At 44.6% G+C, this 25,343-nt stretch overlaps 1 protein-coding gene across 1 annotated transcript in view; it reads right to left on the reverse strand.

The window, feature by feature from the left end:
• Positions 1 to 2,465: 2,465 nt before the first annotated feature.
• The window catches only part of vta1 (vesicle (multivesicular body) trafficking 1), an 80,806-nt gene continuing 57,928 nt past the window's right edge, over positions 2,466 to 25,343 (reverse strand). Inside the window, exons 6-8 of the mRNA XM_080790576.1 lie at positions 22,499 to 22,798; positions 15,753 to 15,824; positions 2,466 to 2,831 (exon numbers count right to left, since the gene is read on the reverse strand). Coding sequence (XP_080646702.1) covers positions 2,686 to 2,831; positions 15,753 to 15,824; positions 22,499 to 22,798 — 518 coding nt within the window. The 3' untranslated portion in view covers positions 2,466 to 2,685. The remainder of the gene's footprint in view (positions 2,832 to 15,752; positions 15,825 to 22,498; positions 22,799 to 25,343) is intronic.

Consider the following 25,343-nt stretch of genomic DNA (forward strand, 5'->3'; position numbering starts at 1 on the left):
GAGGGCAAGCCCGAGTACGTGTCTGCGAGCGTGCGTGCGTGCGTGCGTGCGTGTGCGTGCGTATACACAGGGCTGCTCAGCAGTGTGTATAATCTTCTTGCATGGTCTGCCGGCATTAATATAAGTAAGCTGAAAAGATGTGTGTGTGTGTGTGTGCAGTCGCACTCACACACACACACACACACACACACACACACACACACACACACACACACACACACACACACACACACACACACGACTGGTGGGTGTGTGTGTGTGGCTTGTGAATGTGTGCACACAACTTCCTGGTCGTGCCACTTCCTTGTTGGGCTGATCAGGGACAGATATGAGGAGGGGGGAGGAGGAGGGGGGGGAGGGAGTAGGGGGGGGAGGGAGTAGGGGGGGATGTGACGCCCATTTTGGAGTGGTTATATAGCCCAAAGTAGGGTCTCTCAATAGGCTTCGCGCCGCGCTGTGAGCTTGTAGATCGGCTATTTTTTTCCACTATACTCCTTAAAACATTTGTTTTCTAATTCATGCAAATGTCTTGGATTTTTTCATTGATTTCTTCATGACATCGCTGAATTTAGTTGTCAATTTGTGACTTTTTTCTTTCTTTTTTTTGCTGATTTGGGAATGTTATTTTTTGATTTGATTGTGTTCAGATTCAGATTTTTTTTTTAAACTTAAGTTGTATGAAATACTTGCCATTGATATAGTGGTTGCAACTGTATTAATTGATTGCCCCGAGTCCCGTGGTGGGAGTTCTGCTCTGGTTTTGGTGAAATATTAAGTAGTTCCGGTCATTTTGTGGGGGGCACTGTGGGGGCCACGCATAGAGTATTAAAAGGATAGAGACTGAACTGGCGCGAAGCTCCGCCCCCTCCGCTATTGATGTCAGTGGAAGTTGCTCAGTGGCGTTTTGAAGCACCCGGAAGGCTGCCGGAAGGACCGTCTATTTCCGCATTTTTTCGCTGATTCAGCATTTGGACACCAAATTTTGGTGCCCAAATGCGGAAGTGCAGCTGGGCTTTAACGTTAGGCGCTCGGTTGAACGGGGTTTCCTCGTCAAGAATCCACGGGTCCGCCTGCAGTCCTTCCTCTTACCACTAGGGCCCAGCGCTTCAACATTGGAGTGCATAGTAAAAAGTAAAAGTAAATTAGTTCACAAAATTAACGTTGTTTGTATTGTTGACCTATTTCTAAAATATTAGCGCAACTTTCGTTCAACTTTGACCCCTCTATCACACGGAACTATTTTTTGGGCGTAGTGATATGGACACAAAAAACATAGTTCCGTGCGATAGAGGGGTAAACAAAAGAACGAAAGTTCCACTAATGTTTTAGAAATAGGTCAACGATACAAATGACGTTAGTTTTGTGGATTAATTTACTTTTACTGCGTGGCCCCCACAGTGCCCCCCAATGACCGGAACTACTTAATATTGACCAAAACCAGAGCAGAACTCCCACCACGGGACTCAGGGGCGATACAGTTGCAACCACTATATTAAATGGCAAGTATTTCATACAGCTTAAGTTTAAAAAAGTGCTTCCCAGCGGTTCAGCAGTCTGAGCAGGCTTCATTTCTGGAGTTTCGTAGGGGGTGATCCATTCATTCTTTTACCGGTGGAGAGCAGTTTGACACCTTTCTGGACATTCGTATAGGGCAGTGGTTCCCAAAGGGGGGGTCTTGAGGACCCCCCCAGGGGTCCTTGAGGGAGTCCGGTGGTCTCAGAGTCTCAGGGCCTTCTGGTAGGTTCTGTAGGTTGATGTTCCTTCATTCCTTCCTTCCCGGTGGTGAGCAGTCTGAGAGGGCCTTCTGGTAGGTTCTGTAGGGTGATGTTCTTTCATTCATTCCTTCCTGGTGGTGAGCAGTCTGAGAGGGCCTTCTGGTAGGTTCTGTAGGTTGATGTTCTTTCATTTCTTCCTTCCCGGTGGTGAGCAGTCTGAGAGGGCCTTCTGGTAGGTTCTGTAGGTTGATGTTCTTTCATTCATTCCTTCCTGGTGGTGAGCAGTCTTTGAGGGCCTTCTGGTAGGTTATGTAGGGTGATGTTCTCTTTCATTCCTTCCCAGTGGTAAGCAGTCTCAGGGCCTTCTGGTAGGTTCTGTAGGGTGATGTTCTTTCATTCATTCCTTCCCGGTGGTGAGCAGTCTGAGAGGGCCTTCTGGTAGGTTCTGTAGGTTGATGTTCCTTCATTCCTTCCTTCCCAGTGGTGAGCAGTCTGAGGGCCTTCTGGAGGTTCTGGTAGGTTCTGTAGGGTCATTCCTTCCCGGTGGTGAGCAGTCTCAGGGCCTTCTGGTAGGTTCTGTAGGGTCATTCCTTCCCGGTGGTGAGCAGTCTCAGGGCCTTCTGGTAGGTTCTGTAGGGTCATTCCTTCCCGGTGGTGAGCAGTCTCAGGGCCTTCTGGTAGGTTCTGTAGGGTTCTGTAGGGTCATTCCTTCCCGGTGGTGAGCAGTCTGAGGGCCTTCTGGTAGGTTCTGTAGGGTTCTGTAGGGTTCTGTAGGGTCATTCCTTCCCAGTGGTGAGCAGTCTTTGAGGGCCTTCTGGTAGATTCTGTAGGTTCTGTAGGGTCATTCCTTCCCGGTGGTGAGCAGTCTCAGAGGGCCTTCTGGTAGGTTCTGTAGGTTCTGTAGGGTCATTCCTTCCCGGTGGTGAGCAGTCTCAGGGCCTTCTGGTAGGTTCTGTAGGGTTCTGTAGGGTCATTCCTTCCCGGTGGTGAGCAGTCTCAGGGCCTTCTGGAGGTTCTGGACGGCCGTGGCGATGTCCTCGTATTGCAGTGCGCTGCCGGCGTACTTGCAGTACTTCTGGGCCTTGGTGAAGTCGTCGGCGCTGAGACGCACGTCACCTGGAGAGAGAGAGAGAGGGAGAGAGAGAGAGACCTTTAGGAAGCACTCCGTTTATTAGCCCGTTTTGACCTGCAAGATCAGAGGGTCGTCAGTCGTCCTTCGATTTCTTTTCAAAAAACAGCAGACCTACAAGCTCGTAGCGCGCCACTCGGTGGCGCGCTACGAGCTTGTAGGTCTGCTGTCTTTCAATAGCTAAAGCATAGCATGATGCTAACACCCCAAACGCCCAAAATGGGTTAAGAGACACCAGAGAGAGAGAGAGAGAGAGAGAGAGAGACATGTACTATACTTTTTTTCCCCAGTTGCAATTATGTAACACAGCTGTTTACACATTCTATTGTATATGCCGTTTTGATTGTATCGTTCCACACATCTGCGACGCAAACGTATGTGTTTCCTCATGCCGATAAAGCACTTTTGAATTGAACTGAGAGAGAGAGAGAGAGAGAGATAGAAGGAATGAGTGTTGGAAAGAGAGAGAGAGAGAGAGAGAGAGAGAGGGGCAGAGGAAAGGAAAAGAGAGAGAGAGAGAGAGAGAAAATAGGAATAAAGAAATGAGAGATGAGGGAAATGGTGAGTCAGTGGTGAGAGAGAGAGAGAGAGAGAGAGAGTAATGTAAATTCTCAATGGTACCATTGAGTATGTATCCACAAAATGCTATCTAGTCCAAAGGTCGCGGTGGAGGATGACTTGTGGAGGAACATGTTTCCTCTACGACTGGCTTATATACGCCGCGCGTCTCAAAACTAAAAATAAGACCCGGCCGAGCGTGTGAACTTGTAGATCGGCTATTTTTAGGTATAAACCCCTATAGCCATCCCTTGCTCTGCCGCGTCAGTGTCCATTTTTGGTCGGAAAGCAAACCCGATTTCAGTAACCGAGTTTCGCTCTGAAAAGAATAATATTCTCAAAGATTTGCGCCACACATTTTCACGATAAAAGAGATAAATAAATAGCAGACCTATACACAAGCTCGTAGCACGGGGCACTCGGTGGCGCGGCTATACGAGCTTGTAGATCTGCTATTTTTCAATAGCTATAAAGTATAACGATACTTAAAAAACACCAAAAAAAGGTGATTCCCGTCCCAAAATGGTGGTATAATCTCTGTGGGGGGTTTGAGTGTCCCGTTAAAGTTATAGCTGAGGAATATAACGCCCTCCCCCTTTCCTTTCCGACATAATAAAGAAAGACACTATATAGTCCTATAATAACTTAACCCATTCTGACCTGAGATCAGATTCATACGAGGTTTCCACTGCGGACACACACTGGTCTGATTAACCCATTCCGACCTGAGATCAGATTAAAAAAATGTCAGTCGTTCTTCGATTTTTCAAAAATAGCAGACCTACAAGCTCGTAGCGCGCCACTCGGTGGCGCGCTATGAGCTTGTAGATCTGCTATTTTTCAATAGCTAAAGCATGACATGATGCGAACACCAAAATGGATTCCCGGTCAGAATGGGTTAAAGGTATATTCAGTGATTTCACTTAATTCAAATATCACTTATTTTTTTGTTTTGTTGTGATAATCCTCTCTACTATAGAGTGTGCTGACCATATAAGGAGTTCCTGTCCCTGTCCCCAGTTAACCCCTTTGGGGGTAAAAAAAACCCTTAGGTTTCGTTTTTGGTTCTCTATCCTGATTGGATGAAAGCTTGGGTCCCCAAGGCAAAAACGAAACCTAAGGTTTTTTTGAGTGAAATCACTGAATATACCTTTAATGCTCAACTATACAGTATGTGTTGTTGTTGGTTGGTGCATGTAGTCTTTTTTTTTTTTTTTACATTTTCTTGTAAAATTAACACATTTTCTTTTCACATTTGTTCCATGTCACTGTTTTTTTTGCATACATATAAAGTACATCCCTTCACCTATTTCAAAACAAAAGGAGAGAAATAACAAAAAAACTAAATGAAGCACATTTTGATCATTTTGTTGTTGCTGCATGCACATGGCAGTATAATATATTACGTCGGTTTGTTCTGTATAGGCTATACTATCATTTGACTATTTATTCTCCTTGGTGTGTGTAATTGGAGCCTGTATACTTGAAGCCCTTTTTCCCCCCCCAAGGCTTTCGTGTTGTTGTTGTTTATTGTATATGTGTGAGCATTTTGCTTGCTATTATGGGTGGTGAACTTGAAAAATAAAGTGCCCCCCCTTGGAAAAAAACAGCGGTTGCTGTCGCTTGTCGTATAGCGTTGAAACCAGTGTTGTTTTCGTCGACTAAAAACAAAGACGGAAAGTTGTTCGTCGACTGCCTTTTTTTCACTGACGAAAACTACATGGAAACTAAGCTATGACGACTAAAACTATAAGACTAAATGTGTTGACAATTTCGTCAACAGATACAAACTAGAGAGTAAAATGTTCGGAAGGGACTAGTGGACCCAGTAGAAGTAAAAGACATTTTACACTTGGTTGCTTGCTGACAATAGCCGATCTACAAGCTCGGCTATTTTCACTGTTCAGCAAGTGTAAAACCAGCCATTATGACGGCATCAAGGCACCGCCAAAAGACATTTTACTTGACTAAACACTAATAGATTGCAGGTGACTGAGATGTGACAAGTGTAAACCATTCAAGAGACTATGACTAAAACTAAAATAGAAGTGTGCTGCCAAAAACAACACTGCTTTGAAACATATTCCAAAGTTTCCGATCGACTACAACAGGACGCCGGCGCCACTGGAATGCATCGGGAACTCAATTTCCCAGAATCCTTTGCATGCCAATGCGACGGATGTTGTTGTTTTTTTTTTCTCCGAAACGTAACTCATGTATAACTCGTTATCGGGAGGGGAAAGGGGGGAGTTGCAACACTCAGTTCACACGGGTGTGATTTTTGTTTTTGAATAACTGTGCCAATGTGGCACAAATCTTTGAATATACAATATTTCACAGTGAACGTTTTTTTTTTTTTGACTCAAATCTTTGCTTCTATGGGGAGGGGGGTGGTGGGGGGGGGGTGTCCCTGGAACAACATACTTTTCAAATGGAGGGCGGGAAATGTACAGTATGCGTGTACAGTATCAATCGTACTATAAGCTCAAGGCTCAAGTTCAAGGTTCTGAGAAGTGTACGGGAAAAGGCGATGTTGCGCAGTGGGGCTCTCAAGAGTGTGTGTGTGTGTGTGTGTGCGCTCGCGTGTGCGTGCGTGCCACTGACATAGAAACCTATGTTTCTTTTTTTTTATCCCACGATTTTGTAACCCATTGTTCACCCCCTGTGTCAATCATCTAATGTGATCCTGGGCTCTACACACCCTCCGCCAACCTAGTCCCCATATATGGGGGACAAGGGGACAGCAACGGACTTGAACTCATGCTTCCTTCATGCCTGAGTGTCCAAGTTGCTCCTTTACAGCTGACAGGGGGGAGAGTTTCCCTGGTTGGACGTATAGCGCGTGGAAGGAACACGTTATTCCAACCAGTTCCTTTCCCCCTCCATCAGGCGCCCCGGCTGGCCAGGGGGAGGTATAGTTTAGAGACCAGGATTACTGCATGTTTTTTTGTGAGGAAAAAAACATATGTTTCTATGTCAGTGCTGCTCAACCTTTCTCATGTGAAGGGCTCCCAGAATTATCTGTATTTGGCCGCGGACCCCCATCTGAAAATATGTTGTTACAGGGACCCCCCCCCCCCCCCCCCAGAAGCAAAGATTTAAGCTAAAAACATACGCTATGAAATGATTTGCGACACATTTTCACAATTTTTCCAAAAAATAGCACATCTACAAGCTTGTATAGATCTGCATTTTTTTCCCCCAATAGCTACAGTATAACATAATGCTGTATAACACCAAAAATTGGTCCCCGTTCCTGAACGTCTCATACAGAGATATGTACATTATGTATTTACAGTACGCTGCCCCCCACCCCCCCCCCCCCCCTCTGAGACACTACCACTCCCTGTGAGCTCATCTGGGTTAACAACCAACCTCTCTCTCTTCTAGACAATTTTCTCGTGTTGTTTTTGGCAGCAATTTTCTTATTTTACTTTTAGTCATTAGGTCTCTTGAATGGCTTTCATTTAGTTTTAGTCACCCGGAATGTTTTAGTGTTAAAGTCTAAGTTTTAGTCGACTAAATCCACAGGTGATTTAGTCGACTAAAAATGTGTTTTTTAGCGGGCCTTGCAGTGCCGTCGTAATGACAGTTCCTACACTTTCTGAAAGTAGCCGATCTACAAGCTCACAACGGCTATTTTCAGCATGCAAACAACGTGTAAAAATGACGTATACTGGATCTCTTGTCCACTAGTCCCCTTCCTAACATTTTGTGTCTAGTTTTTATTTGACAGTACGTATATTTAGTCTTAGTCACCATGTGGCTTAGTTTTGATTTACTTCTCGTGTAGTTTGTCAGTGAAAAACACCAGTCGACGGGACATTCTTCGACACAGTTTTAGTCGACGAAAACAACAGCGCTCTCCTCTCTGTCCCCTGCATGTTTTAACTTCAAACTTAAAGTTTTAACTTTAAAGTCTCAATGACACACACGGTGTCGAAAGTGAAAGTGAAATATTGCCGCCGCGAAATATACTTTAAAGTATAGCCAAAAAGCGAAAGCATTAAATACTATGAAAAGTTTTCCAAAATGAACGAAACTCCTTTTAGAAAAAAAATAAGCAAGATTGGCTTTATACAGTCAAATGAACCAGCAACCGGAGTGGTTAATGCATGTTTTCCCAAATGATTGTAGTAGTGTAAAAAAGTAGTAAAAAGTAAATTAAAAAAAAGCACATTTTGCCTCTGAGACGTAGTGGAGTATAGAGTATACTGTAATAGAAAATTGGACATAAAAAAACCCGCCTCCAAACTGTACAAACAGCACTAACGTAAACGCACTTGGTTAAAATCCACCATTAGCTGCTCCACCCCTCTCTCAGCCCCCCCCCCCTATCATCCTCTCTCTTCATTGCCGTCTCTCTCTCTCTCTCTCTCTCTCTCCGTCTTCCGCCCGTTCCCGAGGGGGGGGGTTGCTTAACTCAAACCATACAAACTGTGGGGCCCTCCCCTTCCCCCTTCCTCACGGTTCACTTGAGCCCGTGCAGGGTCTCTCTCTCTCTCTACGGAGGTGGACGTCTGGGACCCCCATTCATTCTCACGCTCATATAAAAGGTCCACGTCTGTTTGCAGGTCGGTTTTTCACACGTGGCGGCTATTAGCAGTGCTGCTGGCGTGCACTGTATATAGGCCCGGGGAACCTCTCCGTTGTCTAGAACCCTGGTGCTGTGACATGGGGAACCTTCCCATTTCTAGAACCCTGCTCTGAGGCATGGGGAACCTTCCCATTTCTAGAACCCTGCTTCTGTAGCATGGGGAACCTTCCAATTTCTAGAACCCTGCTTCTGTGACATGGGGAACCTTCCCATTTCTAGAACCCTGCTCTGAGGCATGGAGAACCTTCCCATTTCTAGAACCCTGCTTCTGTGGCATGAGGAACCTTCCCATTTCTAGAACCCTGCTTCTGTGACATGGGGAACCTTCCCATTTCTAGAACCCTGCTCTGAGGCATGGAGAACCTTCCCATTTCTAGAACCCTGCTTCTGTGGCATGGGGAACCTTCCCATTTCTAGAACCCTGCTCTGTGGCATGGAGAACCTTCCCATTTCTAGAACCCTGCTCCTGTGGCATGGGGAACGTTCCCATTTCTAGAACCCTGCTTCTGAGGCATGGGGAACGTTCCCATTTCTAGAACCCTGCTTCTGTAGCATGGGGAACCTTCCCATTTCTAGAACCCTGCTTCTGAGGCATGGGGAACGTTCCCATTTCTAGAACCCTGCTTCTGAAGCATGGGGAACCTTCCCATTTCTAGAACCCTGCTTCTGTAGCATGGGGAACCTTCCCATTTCTAGAACCCTGCTTCTGAGGCATGGGGAACGTTCCCATTTCTAGAACCCTGCTTCTGAGGCATGGGGAACGTTCCCATTTCTAGAACCCTGCTTCTGAGGCATGGGGAACCTTCCCATTTCTAGAACCCTGCTTCTGAGGCATGGGGAACGTTCCCATTTCTAGAACCCTGCTTCTGTGGCATGGGGAACCTTCCCATTTCTAGAACCCTGCTTCTGTAGCATGGGGAACCTTCCCATTTCTAGAACCCTGCTTCTGAAGCATGGGGAACCTTCCCATTTCTAGAACCCTGCTTCTGAAGCATGGGGAACCTTCCCATTTCTAGAACCCTGCTTCTGTAGCATGGGGAACCTTCCCATTTCTAGAACCCTGCTTCTGAGGCATGGGGAACGTTCCCATTTCTAGAACCCTGCTTCTGAGGCATGGGGAACGTTCCCATTTCTAGAACCCTGCTTCTGTAGCATGGGGAACCTTCCCATTTCTAGAAACCTGCTCCTGTAGCATTTATGGAGAATCTTCCCATTTCTAGAAACCTGCTCCTGTAGCATTTATGGAGAATCTTCCCATTTCTAGAACCCTGCTCTGTGGCATGGGGAACCTTCCCATTTCTAGAATCCTGCTTCTGTGGCATGGGGAACCTATCCCATAAACTCGAAGAGCGACTGACATTTTTAGAATCTGATCTCAGGTCAGAATGGGTTAATCAGACCAGTGTGTGTCCAGTGGAAACCTTGTATGAATCTGATCTCAGGTCAGAATGGGTTAATGTGGACACACAGATAATTCAACTGCGTGTGCCGATAAGTGTCGCGGCTGGTGAGAGGTGAAGAGCGAAACGTCGGACGCCGTTGCATAGTTGGACCATAATCGCTGCATTCATTGTATCCTTTGTTTTTCTTCCACTAAAAAAAAGAAGAAAAAAGGCAGGGAGCCGAGAAAGACTGTAAAACATGCTGAGAACAGACTCCCATGGAGACAGGGAGGGTGTGTGTCTGTGTGTGTGAGTGTGTGTGAGAGAGTCAGAGAGAGAGACAGAGATAGAGAGAGAGAGAGCAGGCAGACAGACAGACAGACAGACAGACAGACAGACAGAGGCACGAGACAGTTCCACCATTATGACAGCATCTTGCTTCATGGGACATTTAGAAAGTGTACACAGACTATTTGCACAGCGCTCAAAGGCGGTGGGAGGAGGTATCTGGCTGCAAGTGTAGGCATTTCATACTCCACAACAGGGGTCTTCCACAGTGTGGGGGGCCCGGCCGGGACCCCAAAGGGGGGGGGGGGTCCTCAGAGTTACTACAGGGCAGGGGGTCTGCAAATCTTTGTGTGAACGACTGGCATAGAATCATGCCAGTGGGCCTAATGAGGCCAACTCCTTTCACCTGGGCCAGGCTCTGCCAGTGGGCCTAACGAGGCCAACTCCTTTCACCTGTGCAATTTCCAGCCTCTGCCTCAGCCAATTGAGGCTCAACCAATCAGGCTCTGCCAGTGGGGCCGAATTGATTGCCATAAGTACACTTTTCAGTGTGCAGTCTTCACACACAGGCAGTGGGCACATACACAGACCTCCATGTGGGACAACCGGCTGACAGTTAAAACAGGTGCTATATGACAACGTAAATCATTGTCTAGTATTTAAAAATAGCAGATCTACAAGCTCACAGCAAGCTTGCAGATCTGCTTTTTTTCTTCCTCTTCAAATGGCCCGGCACGCCGTCTTCACGTGCAGAAATAGATTTATCAGGGCTGTATGGCTGAACGTTTCTGTTGCCCTACGACGCACAAACTATCATTCCGTCGTATAATGACAGATTTTACACTTGCTGAAAATAGCCAATCTACAACTGCGATTTTCAAGCATGCAACCAAAGTGTAAAATGACTTATACTGGATCTCTTGTCCACTATAGTGACCCTTCCTAAACATTTTTAGTCTGGTTTTTATTTGTTGATGAAATTGTCAGTGTAGTTATAGTCTCAGTCATCGTAGATTAGTTTCCATTTAGTTTTCATTTAGTTTCCATTTAGTTTATCAGTCAAAAAAGGTACCGGTAGTCGACGGACATTTTTCTTCTTAGTTTTAGTCGACGAAAACACTGGATGAGGCATAGTATTGCATAAGCTTTTCTTATAATTGCCTGAAAAATGTTGGACACGGGTGGCGTCTTCACGACAGCAGATATATCACATTTTATATAGCGCCACTCTGCGTCCCCATGCAGTCTAAACAAATGGAGGAAAGGGAACCATTCCACTTCAAGGGGCTGAAGCACGCACGCACACACACACACAGTCACACACACACAGTCACACACACACACACACACACACACACACACACACACACACACACACAGTCACACACACGCACACACACACACACACACACAGTCACACACACACACACACACACACACAGTCACACACACACACACACACACACACACACACACAGTCACACACACGCACACACACACTTCTCCTAAGTGCAGTAAATATGTGTCTTATAAAAAAAAAGAAGAAGGGGGGGCCTTCTCTGATGCCTCAGCAAGGCCCCACCAGTGTAATTAAAGTCTCCGTTTCCATTAACCCATTCTGACCTGAGATCAGATTCATACGAGGTTTCCACTGGAACACACACTGGTCTGATGAACCCATTCTGACCTGAGATCAGATTCTAAAAAATGTCAGTCGCTCTTCGATTATTCAAAAATAGCAGACCTACAAGCTCGTAGCGCGCCACTCGGTGGCGCGCTATGAGCTTGTAGATCTGCTATTTTTCAATAGCTAACACCAAAATGGGTGCCCGGTCAGAATGGGTTAATGGCCACTATACTTTCCTTTTAACCCGTGTTGACCTGGGGAACAATTCTACAAATGTCTTCTAAAATCCTGAAAGTTGTCAAACATTTTCAAAATAGCAGACCTATACAAGCTCATGAGCTTGTATAGGTCTGCTATTTTTCAACAGCTAACATGATGCTTTAATAAAAAACCCCAAAAAGGGGTTTGCGCTCAAAATGGGTTAAGTGCTCTGCCGAAAAGCTTCTCTGAGGTATTACTGTATACCACGAACGGGGCCTGTCGTCGCCCCTGTGTAGTATAGCTCCTGTAACTACTGTACTTCAAACTAAAGTACTGTATACCTCTGACCAGAGGGGCTTAAAAACCCTTTTTTTTTTTTGGGTGCCGCGGGAACCCCTTTTGGTGTTTCAAAGCATTAGGGGGGGGGCGCCAACTGAAAATATAAATATAAAATATAAAAATAAAATATCTGAAAATATGTTGTTCCAGATCCACTGCAAGTTTTCAAATGTATACTGTGTATATATTTTTATTTTATTTTCAAACAATTGTAGTAAAGTATTGTAAATTGTACTCAATGGGGCATTTCAGTCATTCAGAAAATCACACCTGTGTGAACTGAGTGGTGCAACCCCCCCTCCCCCTTCTCTCTCTCTCTCTCTCTCTCTCTCATTAGGAGGCAACAGTGCAGCACTATCCCTCCCTCTGTTTCTGGCACAACAGCGCCCCCTACTGGTACTCATAGTCATATACTGGTGCTCATTAACCAACACATAGGTGAACCAAAACATAGGTATTTTGAACACGGACATTGCTGTTCCTTGGATAGTATATATATTAATGTCAAATGTTGAAAATGAGTGGAATTCCCCTTTAAGTGCAGTACTTTTAAAAGTAAATGCAATTATTTACTTATATCCACCACTGTCGTATTGGAAGCCATACAGCGGCGACAGCTAGAGTACTTTGGCTGATTTCTTGACTCGGGGTTTAAAGGCTCAGGAAGGCTTTAGGTGTCGAAACGTATACGTTTCACCTGGCCTGTATACGCTGGCCTGTGCCAGCTAAATAAAGCCTTAAAGGGTAAGACCACTTTTTTTTTGAGGTTTGGGTTGTGTAGTTACTTTGCCATGATGCAACTCCAAATGTGGACAAGAAATAAAAACAATACTGCTCCAGTGATTAGAAATTGATAATTCAAAATATGCTCCTCATTGACTTACATTGTAGCTAAAACAGCTCTCAAAGTCACTCTTTTAGTACGTAAACAAACACAAACAACGTTGATTCAGACAATATATAGAGCATCACCAAAACTCTTGTGGTTTTATTTTTTTCATAAAAATGTTAGATTCCTGTTGATTAGAAATTATCAATTTCTAATCACTGGAGCAGTTGTTTTCTATTTCTTGTCCACATTTGGAGTTGCATCATGGCAAAGTAACTACACAACCCAAACCTCAAAAAAAGTGGTCTTACCCTTTAACCCATTTTGGTGTTTTAAAGCATCATGTTATACTTTAACCCATTTAGACCAGAGTTAAAAAAAAAACATTCACTTTGAAATAATATCTATTCAAAGATTTGCGCCACATTTTCTTTTTAACGATTTTTCAAAAATAGCAGGACCTACAAGCTCGTAGCGCGCCACCGAGTGGCGCGCTACGAGCTTTGTAGATCTGCTATTTTTCAATAGCTACATTATAACAATGTTTAAAACACCAAAAAGGGGTTCCCGCCCCAAATACATATATTTTTGGGGGTCCTCGACATGAAAATGTTTGAGAACTTTCTGACATAGAGACACAGGGGTTTTGTTTTTTCTGAAAACCGTCAGGATTCAGAAGACATTTTGTGTAGAATCAAGCTCTAAAGATCTAAATGAGATAATTAACCTCTTAAGGCCCTGTAGAACAAATCCCCCTGGCAGAGCCTGATTGGTTGAGCCTCAATTGGCTGAGGCAGAGGCTGGAAATTGCCCAGGTGAAAGGAGTCGGCCTCGTTAGGCCCACTGGCAGAGCCTGGCCCAGGTGAAAGGAGTCGGCCTCGTTAGGCCCACTGGCAGAGCCTGGCCCAGGTGAAAGGAGTTGTCCTCGTTAGGCCCACTGGCAGAGCCTGGCCCAGGTGAAAGGAGTTGGCCTCGTTAGGCCCACTGACTGGCAGGTCTGCTGAAACTCTCAGTTATTCTAAATAGAACATGAAATATATCACAGCTTTAAAAAAAAACATTCTGTTTGCCGCTGCGCTGCCTTTCTTTGACATAGTATTTAATCTTCTTTGTGTGCTATGTGTGTACATACTGTATTCTGTATATGTACAGTATATGTCCTGGTTTCTGTTCCGAGCACGGAATGGCCGCAACACGGTATCACTCTGTCATTTACTCGACGGTTTCGGACCGAAGAACGACTGACACAGAAACATATCGTAAAAAAAAATGCGCCAACAAATCATTGAACGTATATTCTATCAGAAGACTTCATGCTTTCGTCGCCACCCGACGGTCAAAACAAATAAACACAAACGGCAGCTGCCGTTTTTCCTCCGAAACCGTCCTGCTGTGTAGTTCGCGGGTCGCGAGCGCGCAGCTGCAGCAGCGCCGCGTAAATTAAGCATATACATACACACAACTCCTCCGGGGCCTCCGCGGGCGGCTAAACCCATGGCTATAGTGCTGAAACCAAAATCAAAACCACCACCGCCGTGCAACAACAACACCACACGGCCATTATCCACGTCAGCAGACCGCAAACGCGTTTTAACCCATTCTGACCTGAGATCAGATTCATACGAGGTTTCCACTGGACACACACTGGTCTGATGAACCCATTCTGACCCGAGATCAGATTAGAAAAATGTCAGTCGTTCTTCGATTTTTCAAAAATAGCAGACCTATACAAGCTCGTAGCGCGCCACTCGGTGGCGCGCTATGAGCTTGTAGATCTGCTATTTTTCAATAGCTAAAGCATGACATAGTGCTAACACCAAAATGGGTTCCCGTTCAGAATGGGTTAAGCACACGAGTAAGTCATTATCCGGTGGGTTTTCTCTGTGTGTGCCGTAATGTGATTTTTCTTTCGCTTTTTCTTTTGGGGTTACAAAGTTTGTTAACTTTATAAAACTATGTGGTCTGTAGGAGTGAGACGTGCAAATGCGTGTGTGTGTGTGTGTGTGTGTGCGCGTGCGCGTGTGCACGTGTCAAAGTATACCTCACCCCGGCCCTCTCCTCATAGTACTTACTCCGCCATGCCAAAACTGTTGCACTTAATGATGTGTAAAGTTACTGTGATCCTGCCTGTCTGTCTGTGTGTGTGTGTGTGTGTGTGTGTGTGTGTGTGTGTGTGTGTGTGTGTGTGGTTTTTCAACGTGCGCGTGCGGCCACGTGTGTGTGTGTGTGTGTGTGTGTAGTACGCACTTTCAAGTCCAATACCATTGAGAGGCTTAATGGGATATTCTTGCCCTGCGGCGAAACCGTATACATATTCATTCTACGTACGTGCACACACACAAAAAGACTACTTCTGTTATGCTTTACCTATTGAAAAAATCACACACGTGTGAACTGAGTGGTGCAATTCCCCCCCCCCCTCTCTCTCTCTCTCTCTCTCTCTCATTAGACACAGCACTACCCCTCTCTCTGTTTCTGGCGCCCCCTACTGGTATAAATAAGTAACATACTCGTGCTCATAGACACACACAGGTACACAGGTACACAGGTACATGGACATTGCTGGTTGTAGGAGTGGTTGCACCACTCAAAAATAGCAGATCTACAAAGCTCATAGCGCGCCACTGAGTGGCGCGCTATGAGCTTGTATAGGTCTGCTATTTTTTGGGGGGAAATCGTGAAAATGCGGCACAGATCTTTGAATATATATATTCTTTCAGAAGACTTTTTTTTAAAAGACGACTTCATATACAATAGAGACACCGAGAGACAAAAACACAAAGAAAGGGGTCTGGGGGTGTGTGTGCTCGGAAAGTTCAAAGAAAGATGTCGCGAAGGTGCTCGTTTGGTAGGGGACTGAAAAACTTGTGGCTGTTGAAAAACAGCTTCTAACCATTATTTGACACTTTTGGTTGTTGAGAAACGGCTCCTAAAACATTATTTGACACTTCTGAAGAAGGCCACACGGCCTTCTTCAGAGTGTGTGCGTGCGTGTGTGTGTGTGTGTGTGTGTGTGTGTGTGCGTGTGTGTGTGTGTGTGTGTGTGCGTGTGTGTGTGTGTGTGTGTGTGTGTGTGCGTGTGCGTACCCTGCAGGTTGTTGGCGAGCAGTGACGGGTCGACAGCGGGCATGGATCTGGGCACGGGCACTGGAGACGCCCCTGCAAGACACAACAACAACCAATCAGAAGCAACGTTATAGACACAGGAACCAATCGGGAACCAACGTTATACAGGGCCGTAGAATCCACCATTATATTATACGACATTCGAGTGGTCGATCGATTGACATGCAAATAATAACCGCGATTGGTTTTGATTGCGTTCGACGTTTTGGAACATAATGCATCTTTTTGGGGCTTCTAGAAAAGAAAAAAAAAAGTTGCACAAGACAAATAACAAATATAATTTAATTACTTTTATTATTTGAAACGCATGAATATGTGGAATTAGCCGAGTGGAAATAGCCAACCTTGCAAGCTCAAAAGTGGTTAACCCAATAAGGGGGGGGGTCCACGGCCAAATACAGATAATCCTGGCGGTCGTTGGCATGAAAAAGGTTGGAGCGCCAGTGGAATCCCCTTTTGGTGTTTTAAAGGACCACTTCACCACTTTTCAACCTATCCTCATATAAATCGGTCCTCACTAATAATCTTGAAAAAAAAAAAAAATCTACTCAGTCTGTGTCTCATAGGACGGCTGTGGGAAGTTTAGAAACTGTCTTCCAGTGACATCATCATTTTAAACAAGATTTATTTTTTCATTATCGTGAGAACGATGGCTTCCATTTTCGCATTGCAACTTTTCAGGGCTAGAAAGCCTGCAGTTTCTATTAGCTTGTGTTCCCCATCAATGTCGTCACTGGAAGACGGTTTCTGAACTGCCCACAGCCCTCCTATGAGACACAGACTCAGTAGAAACAAATTGCATTATGTTACGCTTCAGCCGTCGAAAAATAGCAGATCTACAAACTTGTAGGTTTGCTATTTTTGAAAATTCGCGAAAATGTGGCACAAATCTTTGAATATATATATATATTCTTTCAGACGTTTTTAACTCAAATCTTTGCTTCTGGGAGGAAACATATTTTCAGATGGGAGTTCGGTGGCCAATTGCATATATATTTTTTTGGGGTCCATGACATGAAATATTGAGCACCACTGATACAGAAACATGAGGTATTTCAGAAAACTGTCAGCCCAAGACATTTGTTTTTATTTCGGCGTCAAGGCTAAATGGGTGAAGACATTTTGGGGCGGGAACCCCTTTTGGTGTTTCAAGAATTCTGTTATACTTTAGCTATTGGAAGAAAAAAAATAGCAGATCTACAAGCTCGAGTGGCGCGCTATGAACTTGTAGGTCTGCTATTTTTTTTGGGAAAATCGTGAAAATGCGGCACAAATCTTTTGAACATGTATTCTTTCAGAATACTTTTTTTTATTTTATTTCGACGTCGGGCGTAAATGGGTCAAGACATTTTTTATTTATTTTTATCGGCTGATTTAAATTTTCTCCTCGTCTCTCCCTGTAAAAAGTTCTTATTTCTGACAACAAAAACGACGGAGCTTGAAGAAGAAACCAGTTCCAACCAGTTCCACCTGTAAACCTGATAAGCTGTGATTCCAGTCCATTCCAAAGCGTTATAGTGGAGGGCACTCACTTCTAGTCATTTCTACTAGTTGACTAGTTGCCTAGTTTACTAGTCGACATAACTTTGGCAGAAATACATATTTGTACATTTAAAAAAACTGTGTACATTGGTGACTATAACTATACTAATCTACCTGATCTTGAGGCCTACAAAATCGGGGGCCTCAACTAGCACCAACGAGGTCGACTAGTGGATATACTAGTCGACTAGTTGTATATAGGGTGGCCAGACGTCCGGTTTCACGCCGGACAGTCCAGTTTTAGACCCACCTGTCCTCCTCCCACCTCAACCTCTGGCCGGACACATAATTGTCAGTTTTTTTGTGATATACAGTGCTTGTGCCATAACTGTCATTTACGTCGTCTGCCTGGGTATTAAAATCTACGCAGCGCTGCTCAGCTACGAAGCGAGCCGGCCACACTGTCTTAAAAAGAGTGAGGCGAGTGGAGACGTTCGGAGTGTTGCCATGTCTGCTTAATTATAAGCGACTTTGGGCTTGTTTTATATAATAGGCTACTAAGCCTAGTCAGGCTTCTTTTGGGCTTGTTTTCATAGACATGGTTGCTTGGTTCTCTTCCAACACCTGGCATGGATGGTCGGTTTGTTTGTTTGTTGTGGAATGTGTGCTCTCACAATCACTTTAGTATAGTTAATGCAGAGATAAATAAACCAAATATGCCGAAATGAAAAACTACATTTAATGAGCAATGGAGCAATTGGGAACTCATCATAAAGAAAGGGAGGCTAAAGCAGCGAACAGTGAACATGATATAGGCTACTGGCTTCATTCTATGTCCCACAGCGATGACCATAAGACTGTATAAAAAAAAAAACACAAGAAAGAGATTAAACATAAAACATATCTAAACATGAAATAAAATAAATTGATTATAAAATGAATGGCCTTTGTGGTACCCTATAATTTAAAAAGGTCTTAATGGTTTTAATGGTTTAATTAGCAAATATATGTTCTCTGTGGACATAATGCTGGAGAGGATGGTGGTGAAAATCAGGTGCAATAGCAGTAATAATATTAATATCTGGGAGGGGGAGCGAGTCCCGCAAAACGTGTCCTCCTTTCTGAGGTCTTGCAGGTTTATAGTCGACTAGTTGCTTAATGCCCTAATGGAGGGAGATCGCATCTCCAAATAGAATACATTTCCATTTCGTTTTAGTCATATTTGAAGTTATCTGAAATATTCTAGTGGTGGCCTAGTTTTGCTCGACTAAATACCTGCTATTTTTCCAATAGCTTAAATTATAACAATGTTTAAAACACCCACAGGGGGCCCCCGATAAGCGATAACGACCTATATAGCCATCATCGACACAGCCTGTCCTAATCAGTGAGTCGCAGTAACGCTCACAGCGATTGGACAAACGAGCCCCGCGTGTCCGTCAACGACATATACGTAGCAGGTGATTGGCTCGGCGCCAACGTCAACCAGGTGTGGCCAATTTATTATCCATCGCCGCTGGGACTGCTGGGAAACGACAGACAGCTACGCGTGCGCACACGAACACGCACACACACATGATATGACAGACTGCACGTGTGTCCGTAGTAAAAGCAATAAGAAATAACTCCTCTAACCAGGTCACACACACACACACACACACACGCACGCGCGACTATACATTTGAGGACATCAACATTTTAGGTTTGCAATTTTTTTTGATTTTTTTTGAACATTTTTTTAACCGTCAGGCTGAAGCCGAAAAAATGTGTTGACACTTTTTTTTTCACTGACGAAAACTTCTAAATGAAAACTACTGTAAGCTATAACGACTAAAACTATAAGGCTAAATATACTGACAATTTCGTCGACAACATCTATACACAAGGTCTGGAGTTTAGGTGAAAGCTATAGCGTGATAATAATGGCTGCCGTTCCTCCTCCATGCAGACCGTTGTGGGAGATCTGTGTCAGCGCAGAGTCTACTCTATATATACAGTCTATATAGCAGCGGTAAAAAAGCTCTATCACACATTTTATGGATCTATATAACTCTTGACATTTACAGCGAGAGTCATAAACATTTGGCGCCATGTTGCTGTATAGCCCATTCTGAACGGGAACCCATTTTGGTGTTGGCATCATGTTATGCTTTAGCTATTGAAAAATAGCAGATCTACAAGCTCATAGCGCGCCACCGAGTGGCGCGCTACGAGCTTGTAGGTCTGCTATTTTTGAAAAATCTAAGGAACGACTGACATTTTTATAATCTGATCTCAGGTCAGAATGGGTTAATCAGACCAGTGTGTGTCCAGTGGAAACCTCGTATGAATCTGATCTCAGGTCAGAATGGGATAGTATGCCGATCCTCGAGAGGCTTTCTACAGATGAGAGCAGAAGGGAGGCGGATTCCACCCCGAATTGAGAGAATTCTTTTCTAAAAAAAACAGACAAGACATTCGTTGATGTAGAACAGCTTCCCCCCTCCCGTTAACGAGTTATGTTTTCAATGTTTAATTTGCGTTTTTGTTGTTGTTGTTATATACGTTTTAAGACTTAAGAGGTTTTCATCGGACGGAGTGTGCTATACGTAGTAGGGCAGGGGGTTTTCAACCTTTTTTTTATATACCAAGTACCACTACAGCACCACCGTAATAACTGATGTTAATCCGTTTTGACCTGAGATCAGATTCTAAAAATGTCTTCTATACATCCTGACCAGTTCTCTGAAAAAGCTATGTTTCTGTGTCAGTCGTTCTTCGATAAAAAATAAAAAAAGCAGACCTGCCATTAGCAGTAGCGCTATTATAACCCATTCTGAACGGGAACCCATTTTGGTGTTAGCATCACGTTATGCTTTAGCTATTGAAAAATAGAAGATCTACAAGCTCGTAGCGCGCCACCGAGTGGCGCGCTACGAGCTTGTAGGTCTGCTATTTTTGAAAACTCGAACGACGACTGAATATTTTTTTTTAATCTGATCTCAGGTCAGAATGGGCTAATCAGACCCAGTGTGTGTCCAGTGGAAAACCTCGTATGAATCTGATCTCAGGTCAGAATGGGTTAAACACCGGAGGACAGTGTAATTTGTTTTGCTTTTTTTTTCTTGTTCCATTCCCTAAGCCAATTTGGCTGCTGCTCTGACACACGACTGATAATAGTGGTAATGGGATTAATTACTTCCCAAATCTTCCATTAATGGCTGTGTGTGCGCTGTCGCGCTCATTTTCAGAAGAAAATGCTATTTATTATTTGAATTGTTTTGTGTTCCATTCGTATAAGACAATTACATTGCTGCTGTGACGCACAGCTGATTTTTTTTTTTTACATATATTTTTTATCCCACAATTTTGTAACCCATTTTTCACCCCTGTGTCAATCATCTAATGTGATCCTGGGCTCTACACACCCTCCACCAACCTAGTCTCCATATATGGGGGACAAGGGGAGAGCAACGGACTTGAACTCATGCTTCCTTCATGCCTGAGTGTCCAAGTTGCTCCTTTTACACCTGACAGGGGGGAGTTTCCCTGGTTGGACGTATAGCGCGTGGAAGGAACACGTTATTCCAACCAGTTCCTTTCCCCTCCATCAGGCGCCCTGGCTGGCCAGGGGGAGGCAGTTTGCTTTTTTTTTAAACGTTCTGTTTATTCGATTTTCGACACTTGAATTGGGTTAATTAAGTATAGCGCCCAGTCGATTTATAAACACGGACCACTTTTATACCGACCGGACCCGGATGTTGTTGTGAATGTGTGTGTGTGTGTGTAGCAGCTAACGATAGCCACGCCACTCTAAAGTTGCGATCGACAACAACAACGTAATAATAAATCTATCGCGACTATAGCGACTGGAACCGCGGAGGGCCGTCTATAACACAGGATTGTTTTTTTTTAAATAATTATTAACGGGATGGTTTAGATCGCGAGTTATTAACGTTTTTTTACGATTTCCGATTTCCGTCGTCGGCTAAACAGGGGGAGGGAGTTTTTTTTCCGATGAAGTCTCACTGTCGCGCAAAACATCGCGGATTGCACAACAGGCGCTCCCATAGGCTGGTGGAGCCGCATGTGATCCGTTCTCGTTGACATCAGTGTCACCTTAACTTTTAACCATTATTTTAAAACTTCAGCTATGGAAAATGAGAAGATCTACAAGCTCATAGCCTAAGTCCAGGGGGGGGGGGGGGGTCCCTGGAACAGAATATTTTAAGGTGGGGGGTTCGGCCAAATTACATGACATAGTTTGAGCACCACTGATGTAGAATACGTTTTTTTTTGTTCCTCAGAAAACCGTCATGGCATGACATTTGTAGAATCTGATCTCGGGTCTCAGGTTAACCCATTTATGCCAGTTACATCATGTATTTCTGGGAGTGATCCTTGACATGAAAATGTTTGAGAACGACATGACATTTTATTTCAGAAAACAATTCGACAAATTTGTCGATTTTTTTTTTCCTCAGGGTCCAAATGGGTTATAAGTTTCTCGGATCGGGAGACAAAAAAAACAAAAAAAACAATGTGATTCCATGCAGTTTGGGTTGGCCAAGAATCAGACGTCTGCTGGCAGCGTGAACATATAGCCTGGTGTTAGCATTATGTTATGCTTTAGCTATTGAAAAATAGCAGATCTACAAGCTCGTAGCGCTTGTAGATGTCGACGAAACTGTCAGTATATTTAGCCTTATAGTTTTAGTCGTTATAGCTTAAGTTTTCATTTAGTATAGTTTTCGTCAGTGAAAAAAAGTGTGTCAACACATTTTTTCGGCTTCAGCCTGACGGTTCAAAAAAATGTAGAGATGCCGTTCAAAAAAAATTGCAAACCTAAAATGTTGATGTCCTCAAGTAGCGCTCGTAGGTCTGCTATTTTCTGAAAAATCGCACAAGGACTGACATAGAAACGTAGCTTTTTCAGGAAACCGTCAGCGTGTGGAAGATTTTTTTTTTAGAATCTGATCTCAGGTCAGAATGGGTTATAATGACACCCGGGTGCCTACGCTATAGTAATCCTCTATAAAAATGACTTATACTGGATCTCTTGTCCACTATAGTCCCTTCCTAACATTTTAGTTTTTATTTGTTGACGACAGTCGGTAATATTTAGTCTTATAGTTTTAGTCGTCATGGCTTAGTTTTCATGTAGTGACCGTTTTGGTTTTCGTCAGTGGGAAACGGTAGTCGACGGACATTTTTGGGTGGGTGGGGGGGGGGGGGGGGGGGTATACCTGCGGGCGGGGGCAGTTCCGCGGCGGGCGTGTTGGCGGGCGCGTGGGCCCCCGGCGGGACGTGGATGTTGTTGTAGTTGTTGGCGGAGGACGGGTTGTTGTTGCTCGGTGGGGGTTGTTGTCCCCCCGGGGAGGGGGAGGAGGGGGTGAAGCCGATGCCTGGGGGGTCGTACCCGGGGTTTTGGGGGGGGTACTGGGGCTGAGCAGGGTCTCCTCCTCCTCCTCCCCGGAAGGACCCTCCGTGAGACGACGCACCACCTGGGGACGAGTGGCCCCCACCCTCGGCACCGTACTCCCCATCTGAGGGGGGGGAGAGAGAGAGAGAGAGAGAGAGAGAGAGAGAGAGAGAGAGAGAGAGAGAGAGAGAGAGAGAGGGGAGTAGTTCAGTTTATCAAACATTGTGAGACTGAGACACACATTTTATGTTCACGCAAGAAAGAAAGAGACGAATAAAAGTCGGTTCGGCTACAATGTGACGTCATTTGAGGTTCGGGGGGGGGGGGGGGGGGGGGGGGGGGTACCGTCCTAAAGTCGTCTCTTCGGTGCTACTGAAATTTCTGACGAGCCGAAATCATTCCGGCACCACAGCGCCGAAACAGCAGCAAAACAGGAGAATGAATGGGCCCTTAGAAAAGCTTTAGTTTAAATCACTTATTGACGTGGTTAACACACAGAAAATCCCCCCCCTCCCCCTTAACGATGATGATTGGTAGACATGAATGCAGTCTTTATTACTTTTTCTCTCCGTTGTGACAATGCCCCGAATATTGCAAAATTGTTTGCGCCACGAACTGTCGAGGCTTGGAATTCAGCTCCTCGTCGACCCTCCCCAAAAACCACCGGTTTAAATCCTCCTGTCAGAGGAGTTGTTGATGACAAGACAGACACGGCCCACAGCCTTTTGTTTTGTGTTCTCTCACACCCTCCTGATCTGAATTTGGTGAAAAGTGTGAGATGATGATAATGCCAGTGGTTGAGTTTATTTTTCCGCCATGTTTTCGCTTTTTCTCAGAGTATCTTTAGCAGGGGCACGGGGTTGCCAAAGTGGGGACCCCTTTAAGGGGTACTTGAGGGAGTTCCAAGGGGTACCTAGCTCAATTAGAGATAGGGTCTGTATCAGTGTGTACAAATGGAACCATTCGTACACTTAATTTAACACACAGAGTTAAATTAACAGTGGTTTTTACAATATAAATTGGGGTACCAGAGACAGAAATGCCATTAAATGGGGGATCCGTGGACTAAATAATGTGAAACTGAAATTTCATGAAATTCATATGTTTCGGAATCACTGCTAGAGCCGCGCGCACACACACACACACACACACACACACACACACACACACACACACACACACACAAACTGGACTGAGCGCTGATAATGGACATGCACACACACACATACATTATGAGTGTTTCATGGTGTGGAGAGAGACTTTATAATTTCTTTTAAAAAGCTTTAATTATTTTTTAGAATTATTGTACTAGTACTTTGCTGGGTGCTTTATTGTAATTGTATATTTATGAATGCATTGACCTGAGCAAAACAATTCCTGTGGATGATAAAGACATCTAATCTAATCTAACCCATTCTGACCTGAGATCAGATTCATAACAAGGTCTCCACTGGACACACACTGGTCTGATTAACCCATTCTGACCTGAGATCAGATTCTAAAAATGTCAGTCGTTCTTCGATTTTTCAAAAATAGCAGATCTACAAGCTCGTAGCGCGCCACTCGGTGGCGCGCTATGAGCTTGTAGATCTGCTATTTTTCAATAGCTAAAGCATAACATGATGCTAACACCAAAATGGGTTCCCATTCACAATGGGCTAATCAGTCAGCCAACACCACAGGACTTCACAACAGACGAAAACCAAATGGAAACTAAATGAGAACTAAAGCTATGATGACTAAACAACTAAGACAAAATGTATTGACAATTTCGTCAACAAATAAAAACAAGACTACAATGTTATAGAGACTAGTGGACAAGAGATCCAGTATGAGTCATTTTGCACTTGGTTGAATGCTGGAAATAGCAGATCTACAAGCTCACAAGTGTAAAAAAAAAAAAAAACTGTCATTACGACGCATCATCAAGGCCCGCAAAAATACATTTTAGTCGACTAAATCAACTGTAGATTTAGTCGACTAAAACTAGACTAAAGGTCATTACACACTGGCGAATTGGCGACGCAAATTGGCGACGCGAATAATTCGCATTTTTTTAAAACCAATTGAAGTCAATGGAAGCTTCCACATCAGTGGCGAATGTGCGAATGTGCGAAAATGCGACAGTTTTCGCTCTTTATTTGTTCGCTCTGGTGTCGAATTTTGCAGACATTCGCAGGCGAAATTCAACGGCTCTGACCAATCAGAATGCAGCCCAAACTTGTTGCTGTGTATAAACAGCGGCGTACCGTACAGTAGCTGTCAACAGAGCAGCCGCCGGTCCGGTTACGCAGGTCGGGATAGCACAGCAGCACACTGTTGCACACCTCCCCTCCTACAACTCTGTTGGGTGTGTGTGCGCTCGCTTGTGCATGCGCATTGCGCGAGCGTGCGTGCGTGCCGTGGACATGGCACATGGGTGTGCAACAGAGCAGCCGTCGGTCCGGCTACGCAGGTCGGGATAGCGCAGCGTGGACATGGCACATGGGTGTGCTAACAGTACGCAATAGAGGTGGGATCGGGCCGACTTTATACTACCCGAACCGAACCCGTCACCGACAGCTTTGTGTCCAAACCGAAACAAGCCCGACCTTAATTATTAATATATGCGCCTGGCCCGTGCCCGATACCCGACACTTTTCTTTGTTGAGGAAGGCACTTTAATAATT

The sequence above is a fragment of the Protomyctophum bolini genome, assembly GCF_963924005.1.
Source record: "Protomyctophum bolini genome assembly, chromosome: 19".
Lineage (NCBI taxonomy): Eukaryota > Metazoa > Chordata > Actinopteri > Myctophiformes > Myctophidae > Protomyctophum > Protomyctophum bolini.